General features: G+C 39.1%; 1 protein-coding gene and 1 pseudogene across 8 annotated transcripts in view; both read right to left on the reverse strand.

The window, feature by feature from the left end:
- The window catches only part of CCDC146 (coiled-coil domain containing 146), a 139757-nt gene that overhangs the window by 47342 nt on the left and 79149 nt on the right, over positions 1-13266 (reverse strand). For 5 of the 8 annotated variants that reach the window (XR_005649900.1, XM_039848945.1, XM_039848944.1 and 2 more), the window contains exons 3-4: positions 6724-6806; positions 3110-3319 (exon numbers count right to left, since the gene is read on the reverse strand). The exons of 1 other annotated variant lie outside the window; for it this stretch is intronic. Coding sequence is in view for 5 of the 7 variants with exons in the window: in XM_039848945.1 (XP_039704879.1) it covers positions 3110-3319; positions 6724-6806 (293 nt within the window). In the remaining 2 variants the exon portion in view is untranslated. Of the gene's footprint in view, positions 1-3109; positions 3320-6723; positions 6807-13266 lie in introns of those variants that run through there. 2 more of the 8 variants (XM_039848947.1, XM_039848950.1) reach the window with 2 other exon arrangements.
- LOC120591861 (uncharacterized) lies at positions 4324-4442 on the reverse strand (annotated as a pseudogene).

A 13266-nucleotide genomic window follows, 5' to 3' on the forward strand; every position in this document is an offset into this window, starting at 1 on the left:
AAACAATGCAGGCTGTCTATAGCTGTCACTGGAGGTATTTAAGCATAGACTGAGTGATTGCTCAGAAAAGACTCAGGTATTTCTCACATATAGTCAGGTATGAGAACCAATTTTGGGACCAAAAGTTCTCAAACTCTGACAAGAATCAGGATCACAGAGGAAACTTGTAAAAAATTCAGATGTCATCTTCAGTGGGAAGGCTTAGAAAGAAATCAGAAATCATTAGTTTTAGTGTTAGATCTGCCTTTTAAACAAGTATCTCGGGTGCTTCTCTTTACAAAGACTATACTCTGCAAAACCTGTTTTAAGCTGGTTGTCTTCTTCGTTGCCACAGGTGGGACAGGACAGACTTTTTAGTGTAGAAGGTAAAATCTGTTATGGCTGTGAGTTTTTCCTTACTGCTAATCCTGATGACCTGTATGCCCTTCTGTCATATTCTAACTTGCTGGAATTCCAGATGCATTGCTAAAATAATTCCTGTTTCCTTTTTACTGGATCTGTCTGTTTCTTGGTTCCAACTTTGCTCTCACTGCTGGACTAAGAATGGAAAACAACTACTAAACTCTGGGTGAGCACCAACAGGGATGACAGGGACCAGTTATGGAAGAGTAAATAATCACTAAGGCCAGGATCATGTTGGGAGAGCCCTGCACATGTGCAGCATGAGTATACCCACTCTCCACATCCACACCCTTGACAGACAGCACTGACGATGGCTGTTTCCTCTGCTGACCGACACTTGTCAGATACATCAGGTTTAGCATGAGAGACAATTTATTTGCTGTCCAAATCTTAGGAATTACTAGAAAGCAGAGAAGTCAAAAAAAGGTAAAGTGAAGGCAAGCAAAAGTCTGTAAAGAATATTGGAAAATCTCTTCAGGGAAAGTTTTTAGAAAGATAATGACTTCTTTGTTTCAAAAATTAATTCTCAACAGTATTTATTTAATTACTTTATTGTTTATTTGTAATGTATTAATTTAATTTATTTACGTAGGTTACATATTTCTTGAACTACATATTTATCAAGAGATCATCAGTGAATATTAATCCCCAAACTAAAATTATGTATTGTAACAGATTTAATTATTAACCTAGCACATAATTGTACCTACCAATAGCATTTATTGTAGAATTTATATTTTGTGAAAACATGAGAAAAGCAACCAAAATATAGAATAAAATCTTTTATTTGTAGTGTATTAGAACAATATACTATTCTTAGTTGTTGCCAGTGATTCAGAAGTTCCTACAGATGTTGGGGTAGAGGAGAGCTAGTTATTTGGGCTTCTATGATTTAGACCCTGAATAAAATGAGAATTTGTTGTGCCGATGTGAAAAATATCATCTGTATATTTGGATGAATAGTCTTCTCTCAGTAGCTTAATTTTTTAAAATTTTTATGTGGGGATGGAAAAATCTTTTTTCCTTGGGGAGTGTTGAGTGAATTTGTTCTGAACCATGCAATACTAAATATGTTAAGCCAATGAAATAATAGCCTATTTTTCTTTCCTGATATTTTTTCCTGATATCTTTTGGTATCACCACTATTTTTATGAAAATAAGTTTGTTAATTTTTGAGCTCTTAATAGTTAAGAATGCAAGGGAGATCTGCTTAAGCTAAAGTATCATGTATTACAAATCTCAGAATACACACTAAACATTTCTGTAAATGTGCATTTTAAACGTTTTTGTTCACAGTAGGTCACTATGCATGTCCCCTCCCTATCTCAAGTAACTATGAACAATTTGCCTGTCTATACCTAAAAGGCAAGAGTTCTTTTTTTTCTCCCTTGGCAGGAATACTTGGAAATTTTAAACAATTTAAATATCAACTGACTTATGTTCTTCTTAACCTTTCATGAAAATGTCAAGCCTTCATATTTTCAATACTAATGAACAACCACCAATTGTTTTAATTTCATTATTTTGTCAACTGAAAGAGTGCTTACAGAGCACAGAAATAGCTAGGCTTTCTTTTTATAGATATCACTGGTGAGCCTGAAACAAGTTTAGATTTAAAGACAAAAAAGAACTTAGATTTTTTTCCCCCTGAATATAATCCTCCTGGTTAAGCTAGCCTCCTTTATCCCCCAGCTGAAAAAATAGGCTACTAAAGAGGATTCCAAACTCAGGACTTGCAAGGTCCCCAGGAAGTCACTCAAGTCATTTGCTTATCTTTCAGCAGGACTGAATTATATTCACTTGGTCAGAAATCTACCTACTCTTAAAAATAGCCAGAGGAAGTTCTGCCACCTTAAATGGTAACAAATTCTAAGAGAGATGGTTTGGCTTTGTCTCTAGTACACAGACACAGCACACAGCACACCGCAGCACAAAATCTGGATTGCAGTCACTTTGAAGTTCATCTAAATATTGTGATTTGCTGAACAAACTCTTCTACTGACTTACTACTCACAGGAGGAATGTTAGAGGAGATTTTGGAAATAATATTTGTCCTTCTGGCAATACATTTCTACTTTAGTTCACTGAATGACATCCTTTAGGTTTGGATAAATAAGTTTTGTCTTCCAAAAGGATGTAACTTTCTTCTTTAATCCTAAGGACTAGTTTAGTTATAGGAGAATAAGGTTAAAAATGTGGTCTGTGTTCCCATATTAGAAGAATAGAGTCAGATGTGATGCTCAGCTCACATAGGCTTATTTGGAAAGTGCGCCTGGGATGCTCGCCATGCAGACACAAGATCTGGTACTGCAAAAAAGATAAGGGGCCACCATCAGGGCAGTAGACGGCGAGAGTGTGTGTGTGTGTGTGCTAAGTCCTTATTTTGTGGAGTGTGTTCTTTAGCTGCAGCTCCCAATGCTTATGGCTTTCCTGATACATGGAAAACATAGCAGGAAACTCCTTTTCCTGAAAGCATTTCCCTGTCACCTCGGCTTTTTTTCTAGAAGTTGTGTAACCTTATTGTTCAGGGTCTGGCTGTTCTAGGGAATCGAGGAAAGTTATAAGCTTGCAATCATCTTCACGTTGCTATCTCACACTCGTTGTACCTAAAATTTCTAATTTAGTCTAATTTTTTCTAATTTTGTTTATGTGGAAACAGCTTGGTTCGTATCTGTTTTCATTGTGCTTAAGAGAATTGTGTACTTACCTATTCAATCTGTACTGATTATGGAACTCTCTTTCCTTCACTGCATTGTATTCATTTTGATACTTGAGAAGTTGTTCTCTCATTTTGGAGACCTCAGTGGAGAATGCCTCTGGAAAATTATCAGCTTGCTGCAGGTGAAACTGCTGCTGTTCTATTTGCTCAGTGAAACGTTTGGCATTCTGGAGCAGTTGGACCTCTGACTCTTGTGTGCTGGGTTCCATGAAAACAGAAATTCATATAATGAGGAGTGTATACCACCTTCAATCCCCTTAGTAGCTCCTGTGGGGGTCTAGTGAGGAGGGGAAACAGTATGTCCACAATGCACTCCTTTACTTCCATTCCTGGGTTGAATTCAATTCAGTGACACTTTTGTACCAAGTATTGCACTAGGCACTAGAGGTAGATGGAGCTCACAATCTAGTAGAGGGGGACAGATATAAATAGATAGCTGGAATACCAGGTGACAAGTGCTACCACTCGTGTCTAGATTAATATGCTGAGAGATAACAGAGAAAGGATTAAGTTGGATGAGAATGTGATAGTTGTGCTTAACTTCGAATAACAATTTTGATTTCTGTGGGTGGGGACAACAATAAGGAAAGAGTGGGTCTTCCCTTCAACTGCCCCAGTAATGCTGGCTCTCTTAGATTCTTGAATTCTCCTGAACTGATTGTAGGAAAATCTTTTCCTCCTTCATGAACTAAGAAAATATAGAAAGATTTCTAATGACACTTTACTAGGAAAGTAGGAAGAAAAATTCCCCTATAAAACGATGGACATAATTAATTTACAGATTTCTGATCCTAAATTCAATGCCTGACTAGCGCTGGACTTGAATGTCACAGTAGAGAGAGATTCGTACAACCCTAATTGTATTCTCTCATCTTGGCCCTATCTAGGGAGAAGGGTTAAGCATGTGACTAGAAGCAAATTTGAATGTACACAGAAATTAGGCTTGCTGGAATCTCCAAGATCTTCTAGAAGTCACTCAGCTATGCTGCAAGCTAGTATCAGCTCCAGCTTTACCAGACGACTTGATTCCTCTTTCTTAGAAACCTACTGCCTCATATTAGCTACTTTTCCTATTAGGAAAAGTAGGACCCCTGCCATTTCTTGTTTTATTTTATTATTTTTTTCTTCTTTCTTTTCCTTTTTTTTTCTTTTTCTTTCTTTTTTTCTCTTTCCTTCTTCTTTTCTTTTTCTTTTTTTCTTAACGTGTATAGCACCTGATATTCCTAGGTGGTCTCCCATTCAAGTACTAACCAGGCCCAACCTTGCTTAGCTTCTGAGATCAGACGAGATTAGGCGCATTGAGGGTGGCATGGCCATAGACTGCCATTTCCTGTTTTAAAACCAGCAGTCTCTTTTTGTGTGTGCTCCCCGCCATGTTTCCTCACCAGGAGAAATCTTTAGGTTTCACCTCATTTGCAGAGATGCTTAATGACTTGATCAAATCTGTCTCAACTGAAGCTACCAACTCTACTCATTTCCCAGGCTTTAATATATCATATGCTCAGTAATATCCAGAGAACAATTTATTGGGACATAATATGTTCCAGGTACTATGTTAAGTACCAAATAGCAACAACAATAGCTACAATGATAACTTATATAATTTCCATTAATAAAAGCTGGAGTTATTTCTTACAATTCAATTTCCTTATATGCTAATATACTTTGTAAACCTAAAGTTATCTGATCTCTTTAACATGAGTCTTCATCTATGGAATTGTCAGGTATTCTCTTGAGCCACAGTGCCTGTTGTCCCTAGAAAGGAGGTGGGCAAGCTGCTTAGGGTTCCAGCCAGAACAGAAATGGTAATTCACCTACTTGGACTTGAAAGATGGTGTCAGCAGAAGAGAATTTTACCAACTCTTATTACGTACTTTTATGGAAAACTCATTCATTTTCAGTTCAGCATTTCCAGCCAATATCTGCCCTGCTTAGCCCCAGCAGGAAGAGAGTAAGGTCTACTTCATCATGCCTTTCCCAACCACCATGCAATGGGAGTAGGAGAGAGCATTGGGTGTTTGTAATGCCAAAAGAAGGAACTAAGGGGTCAAGAGGAGATAAAATGTGGATAACAGAAGGGGAGTAATAGTTTTGCAACACAACCAGGAAGTAGGAAGAAATAATGCCATAGCCTTGGTCCTGCATTGCCATCTGTCACTGGGGCCCAGAGAACTGTGCCGTGGGCCAGGCAAGGAGGAAGCAAAGCAAGCATCCTGCAAGGGCTCTAGATTAGAGCTAACCAGAGGATGAGAAATGATGCAATATTCCTTGTATCTTCAAAGAGGTTTGGAGGGATACCCCAAGAACTATATGGGCTTTTCTCTTAAGTAGTGTTGGAAAAGATTACCCCAGACTTTTTATCTAAATACTCTACATTCCTGAGTCTTGAGAACTATGTGCACACACTGGCAGGAAGGGCTAATTGTGGGAAATGGAGTCTCTATTAAGGATGAGGGTGAGGATTTAACTTAGAGCTGGGGAGGAGGAGGAGGAGCCAAAGCTGAGGGCTCTGGAGGATGGTTAGGAAATTCAGTGGAGCTGAGTAAGAATGGGGTGGGATGAAAGTGAAGAATGAATAGGGATGCAGTTCTGCTCTTCTCCTAGTCATCCACTCTTGCTCTTATCCTCAACGTATCTAAATGACTGTTCAAGAAAAGAAGTTGGAGATTGGAGGAGAGAACGGCTGGGGAATGGCAGGATAGAGTTTCTATCCATTGCTGTCTTTCCTTGGCTTTTGATGAAGACTTTGTGCAAGGCTGTGAAGCAGGCTGTGGGGAAAAGGAAGAAAGAAGTGCGGGAGTAGTAAGGAATAGCAGCAGAATAAGATTTCCCCTCTTTTTTTCACACTCCTTCCTCCTTGATTCCCAATGACTGATAACAGGTGCTTAGGAAACCTTGTTGAATTATTCTGTGGAAGCTTATTCTTCTGACCTGCTGCCGACTGGGCTAAGCTAAGATAAGTAGCCTCAGGTAGGAGGAAGAGCTAAGAAGTAGAGACCAAAGTTTCAGCAGATGTAGGCTAGAGTTGTCATAGAACCTATACTTCTGAGTGGTGAAGAGAGGTGGGGAGGAGATAATTCTATAGGAGTGTCCTGTAGCAGCTAAGGTGAATGTCCCATCAAAATTCCCTTGGCCTACTCTCATACATACCTACTGCACCTGTGTGCTTCTGCCTGAGAACTTTCTCTGGCCATAGGAGCTTGCTTGGCTTTTCAAAGGGCAAGCTAGACATGCCAGGAGCTCATTTTCCTAGCAGCAAACCTTAATCAATAAGGGATGGACAAATACTCCAGTTTCCTCATCCTTCAGCAGTAGGGTTCTAAGGTATATTTTATATAGTCACACAGAAGGTACTCAGTGAGACTAAGCCCCAGTTGCCCACAATGTTAACTTGAAGATTAACACATCCCCAGCAGGATTCCCCTCTTCCCTGTCTCACTTCTCCACTCTTTCATGATAATTTCTGGTGTCACCTCTCACACTTGAACTCAAATCCTTGCCTCAGAATTGGCTTTTGGGGGGATGCAAAATAAGACAGGTCTCATCACAAGTAAGAAACATAAATATGATAAAAGATATAGTCACATGGGTAAATAGCATACCTTACAACAGTATCATGCAGCAAAGTGTACTTGGCTTTTAATTCTGCCATTCTGGTTCCAGGAAGTTTTCCCATAGCATGTAACTAGCAAAGAGAACACAACATCACTCTCTTTATGCTTTAAGCAGAAGTTACACGGATATATAGTCATCTTATAAAATCTTTCAGTTAAACAGTAGAGAGAAAACATATGAGGCAATTTGGTATATTAGAAAGATGTGGAGTGTTTGGAGAAAATAGTTCTCGTTCTATTCCGTCTCCAAGAAGCTCTGTGTCCTTAAGCAAGTCTTTTACCTCTCTAGATAGACTATGATTTTTTCACTGTAAATTGAGAGAATGAATTGAGTTAAATTCCTCCAATTCTAAAAAACATATTCCTAGTTTTAGCAAACAACCTGAATAGTGGAGGTTACTAGGATGGCTATTTGTATGTTGAGAGAACTAATAATTATTGGGCATCTATTACAAGCAAGTGTTGTATATCAGTTATTTCATTCTCAAAAATGTTTTGTGAAGTAGGTATTATCTCCATTTTAAATTAAAGTTTAGAAAAGTAAGTTGTCCAAAGTTACAGAGATATTTAAAGGCAGAGTCAGGATTGAAACCTTAGTGGTCCAGCTCCAAAATTCCAAGATCGCTCTCTATTCCACGAAGACTGCCTCTGCTGCCAAAGAGCATGACGATTTGTCTGGTATATAAAGCGATATTAATTATTGATTCCTTTTCATTTCTGGTAGAAGAACTTTTGCTTTACTCTCTGTGTTATGTGATAAGTAGTTAACAGACATCATAGCACAACATCAAACACTAAAGTCTGATGAGCATTTATAGTATTAGGTTTGACTTTGACTGAACTGCTAGTGAGTGACACGCTATCGAAAAACAGAACTAAAGAAAAGATTTGTTTTTCAATGCCCTGTGGTTATTACTGCCAAAATATTTCTTGGATGTATCCACTTTCCTCTCCTTTCCCTGATCCCACTAGTCTAAGTCACATCACCTGTCAGGTGGATTACTACAAAACATCCACTGCCCTCTCCCCATTACTGTTTCCACTCAGAGCCCTTATCCATTTTCTTCTCATGGAGATCTTTTTAAAAAAATCAAAGTCTTATTAAGCTGGGTGCTCAAAACTATTCAAATAGAACAGAATTCAAGGTCCTCGAAATAACTCTTAAGGTCCTTTCATGACCCTGACACCCTCCCAGCGTCTTACACAATACCCTCCTCAAGCTCATAGTACTCCAGACACACTAGCTGTCTTTTATTTCCAAAAACGTATAAATCTTTTTCCTTCTCCAAAGCCTCTGCACTGGCCAGTCCTCACTTTATCCTCACTTCACTTAAACTTTTTCTTCATACTTCAGTTTAAATATCAATCCATAAGAAGGCCTTCTCTGACTTCTAAATCTAAGATAGATATCCACATACATCACCCTCCCCCCGAAAACGTTTTTTATAACATATCACAATAAGTAGTACTACATTTATTTATGTTTTTTAAAAAGAATGTTACTCCATAACTAGTAAATAAGCACCATGAGGAAAGAACCCAGGTTACCTTGCTCCTCACTCTATCCTCAGCCAGTGGAACCCCAGAAACAGTGTACTTGTTTGGCAAATATTTGCTGAGTGAGCAAATGAATGAATGTAATGGATAAAATACAAAGGTTTGAGTCTACACAGTGGGATTTCATGGCCTCTCTACCCAAATCAGGGTAGAAAAACATTGCTAAATGCAGTATAAAACCATCTTTTCTTTGTGAAAGTGTCTGTGATCTTTCGCAAGGGCCCTACAAGCTGGTGCCAGGCCTGGGTTCCAATCCCCACAATGTTTATTTTTAATTAATGGGTAAAATATGGTGAACAGGATTTTTAAGACCTTTGAGGAGGTCCTACTTCTCACTATATGAAATATGTTAAAAGGTATTCATATATTGCCTTAAATATAATTTATATGTAACTTTTTAAGTGTGGAGTTGCTATTGCCAGGTTGACCTAAGGTTATATTTTATAGATATTTAATTAAACACATTTATTCTGGTCCTGCAGTGTTAGTGTTCTTTCTGCATTTTCAAGCCAATATATAATTTATTTCAGGTCTCAAATATTTTCATTGGTTCCTGAAAAGGGAGTAAGCCATAGACACTGTGCCTTTAAAGTCTAACAGGTAAAAAAAAAAGAAAAAAAAGCTTTGCATATGGACACTCTTAAAGGAGAAAAGTTACTAGAGAAAGGTTATACAAAAATAAGTGTAAGAGTGTGTGTTCGTATATATGTATGTGTGTACTATGAAGGCCATGTGGGGGCTAACCTTGTAAGTGGCCATGTAGGGGCTAGCCTTGTAAGTAGCCAACAAGTTAGCTACTGGAGGTAAGACATGGGGGGAGATAATTCTGGACTCATATTTTTAAAAACACATATATTATTTAGTTTTATTTTTAAGCTGAAAAAATCTCCCACCCACTGCCCTGCATGAGGGAAATAAAAGTGAATGTGACATGGGCCGTGCCCTAAAATAGCTCACAGTAAGAGGAGATACACACAAAAGACATTACAGACTGCTTAAATCCCAGTAGTTTTATTGTTAGTAAATAACTACATTTGACATTTTGTAATTTTCTTTATACTGTAAGTTAAAGCAAATAAGTGAAATTATAAATTATAGAACACTTCGAGGGGCTAGAACTTCTAGGATGGTGGTGTGAAGAGCCTGATGAATTCCTCGTTTTCAAAGAAACATTGATTACACTGGTCAAAATTATCTAAGACTACCATTTAAAGTCTCTGGATATTGACCTACGGGCATCCAAGAAATTGAGCAACATTTATTCAACAAAATCTACTGAAACTCAGTAAGAACACTGGGAAACTATGGCATTTGAACCATGAGTTGCATCTATCACCCCCAGCTCCATGTTGTGGAAGAACTATTCTGGGCAGGTTTGGCAGCAAGTGAAGAGCCCACCCATCTTCTCCACCTTCCTATTGCTGAAGATCTATTCAGGGGCGTGGGGCAGCCCCAGAAAACTGCTGCACTCATCTCTCCCCACCCTCCCAGCTCTGTATTGTGAAAGAGCTTTACTAGGTGGTAGCTGCAATTGTTCTGTGGTGCTCACTCCAAGCTCCTGCTTTATAGGGAGATTCTGGGTAGGGCAACCAAGGAAGATCAGGGTCCCCTATCTCTCCCACTCCTGCTGATCAAGGTGGGGCTGAGTAAGCTGTGAAGACTTGCAGCTCTGAAGCCCTGTCTGAGGATGCTCACTTTCTGAAACAGAGTATAGAATATCCATGCCCCAGAGCATTATCAAAAACAATAGACATCACAAGGGTTAATAGTAAGTGGAGGCTAATAATAGCTTAGTGATATTGGTAGAGGCAGACGAGCAGAAGTTTAACAGAGAAATTGGGGTCCATGACAGCCAAAGAAGGCCTTGCTAAAATCACACTTGATACAGGTGGTCCAGAAGGCTGTGGAAAATCCCAAGCTGTGACCACACAGGAGTGACCAGATGAAGGTATTTCTAAGCTATCAGTCTCTGAGTTAAAGGCCAGCCAGACAGGTAAACTCCCTGAACTGTAAAAGTAGTCCCTAAACCACATACAGAATCAATGGAAAAGGATGAAAATGTTACTGGTTCAGGAGGCTTAAGCACAATTTCTGACCAATCAATGGCTAACTACTAAGCTATGTTGATACAGGGGCAATCCCCAGGAAGCCAAGCTTAAAAATTAAAACAAGATAAAAATGAAAAATGGTGTAGATGACAGAGGCTTTGTTCATCTGCTCTTATGATCACATCAAAGTTGTGATGGAAACATGGAGTGAACAGCAAGCAGTCACTGGGGTCTAGATGAACAAGCCCTACAACTAAGGAGAGAAATAAGAAATCACCCTGCAACGGGAGGAGGTCCGACAGGGGCGAGGACGTGAGGTTGCCTTTCCCAAGCAACTGAGTGAGACAGAGGCTGCGGCAGCCAGCAGCTGCAGATATTCCACTTAAAGGGGCCGTGTCCGCGATGGGAGTTTCATGGTGACAGACCTGCTCACTCTGAGCACCAGTGCTGGGTTGGCTGCTCAGGGGCCACAAGGGACTTATAGGAGGATGCTGAGCTGTTGGAGCGAGGGCCAGAGGTGAGGCTTTCTCCTCAGCATAAGTGCCGGTGGTAGCCATTGTTCTTCTGTTGAGCCCACTGCCTCCCAGTGTGTGGACAGAGTGCAGCCGTAGCTGAGATGTCATCAAACTGGATAACAGGTCTCTCTTCCTAGAGGATTCCCTGAAACTCTGCCTTCCCCAAACTCGTGGCCCCACCCAAGCCACATCCAGTTGTGTCCTTGGTGAGTCCTGTGCAATTTGCTGAGCAGTGCCAAAATACACTGGTGGCAGCTGACCTCTGTTTCTGGCGTGGTTTTTCTCAGGCAACTATAAGCATAGCGTCTGTGGATTACTTGCTGAATCTTAATAGGTGGCCCAAGAAGGGCACAGGCTGGGACTAAAATTGGCCTACTGCTGAACCCCTCTCAGGACTGTGCCTCTGGACACCTACCACACAGAGCCACGCTGATAAGACCGGGAGACTTAGGAGATTTGCTTAGTACATTGAAACAGACACAGAAAGGCAGCCAAAATGAGAAGACAAAGAAGCAGAAACCATATGAGAGAACAGAACAGAGATCCGTAAATAATGGAGTCAAACAATCTAACAGATGCAGAGTTCAAAACACTGGTTATAAAGATGCTCAGTGAACTTAGGGGAAGAATAGATGAATTCAGTGAGAACTTTAACAAAGAAATAAAAAACATAAAAATTGAAATAGAAATTATAAAAGGGAACCAATCAGAAATGAAGAATACATTATCTGAGATGAAGAGTATATTAGAGGGAATTAACAGAGTGGATGGAGAAGAGGATTGAACCACCAATACAGAGAATGGGAAAGCCAAGGTCACCCAATCAGAACGGTAAGAAAAAAGAAGCCAAGAATATAATAATAATTTAAGGAGGCTGGGACAAAATTAAGTGTAAGAACATCTGTGTAATAGGGGTACCTGAAAGAGGAAAGGGAGAACAAGAAGTGGAATAGCTATTTGAAGAAATAATGATGGAAAACTTCCCTAACCTGGTAAAGGAAATAGACATATAACCCCAGGAAGCTCAGAGAGTCCCCCAAACCAGGAACCCAAAGAGGCCCACATCAAGACACATCATCCTTAAATGCCAAAGGCTAAATACAAAGAGAGACTCTTAAAAGCAGCAAGAGAAAAGCAGCTAGTTACCTACAAGGGAGCACTCATGAGACTGGCAGCTAATTTCTCAAAAGAAACCACGCAGAACAGAAGGGTTTGGCACAAAGTATTCAACATGATAAAAACCCAAGATCTACAACCAAGAATACTTTATCCAGCAAAGCTATCATTTAGAGTAGAAGGATAGATAAAGAGCTTCTCAGACAAAAATAAGCTAAAGGAATTTATCACCACCACGCCAGTATTACAGGAAATGTTGGAGGGACTTCTTTAAGAAGAAAAACCATGTATCAAAATCATGAATAAAAAATGGTAATAACTACATTTCTATCAATGACTACCTCAAATGGAAAAGAATTAAGTGCTTCGACCAAAGGATAGAGTGGCTGAATGGATAAGGAAACAAGATCCCTACATATGATGTCTATAAGAGACTCACTTCAGATTAAAAGAGACACACAGACTAAAAGGAAAGGGATGGAAAAAGACATTGCCTTGATGGACCTAGAGGGTATTGTGCAGAATGAAGTCAGTTAGAGAAAGAAAAATACCACGTGATTTCACGTACATGTGTAATCTAAAGAACAAAATAAACAACAATAACAATAAAAATGGAAACAAACCCAATAGATACAGAGAATATTTTCAGGGCTACTTAGATAGAAGGGGTTTGGGGGTAATGGTGAAAAATGTGCAGGGATTAAGAAATACAAATAAATAGTTACAAAATAGTCATGGAGATATAAAGTGTAACATAAGTAAAATCGTCAACAATATTTAAGTGGAGTGATCACTTGAGCTCTAATCACTATGCTGTACAACTGAAACTAAGATATTATTGTATGCCAACTATAACTGAAAAAAACTCATTGAATTGTACAATGTAAAGATGAGCAACTAATTATCTATTACATTTCAATAAAGCTGGCAAAAAAAAAAAAAACCAAGATAAAAACGAAGAAGGAATCTAAGCAGATAGATCAGAGGCTGAATACTGTGGGGAAATACAGTTCACAGAATTAGTGCAGTCAGCCACAGAACAAATAAACATATGAACAACCATAACAAAACAGCAACAACAAAAAGCCTGGGGGATTAGAATCCAGAGTTGCTATAATATATTATCTAAAATGTTCAATTTTCAACAAAAAATTATGAGACGTGAAGAAATGAGGAAAAATGGCAGAAACTGCTTTGGGGGCGCAGGTGTTGGACCTAACAAAGACTTCATGTAACTATTTTAAATATGTTCAAAGTATGAAATGAAACCATATTTAAAGAACTGAGAGTATGAT

Source organism: Pteropus medius, unplaced genomic scaffold, assembly GCF_902729225.1.
Source record: "Pteropus medius unplaced genomic scaffold, Ma_sr-lr_union100, whole genome shotgun sequence".
Taxonomy (NCBI): domain Eukaryota; kingdom Metazoa; phylum Chordata; class Mammalia; order Chiroptera; family Pteropodidae; genus Pteropus; species Pteropus medius.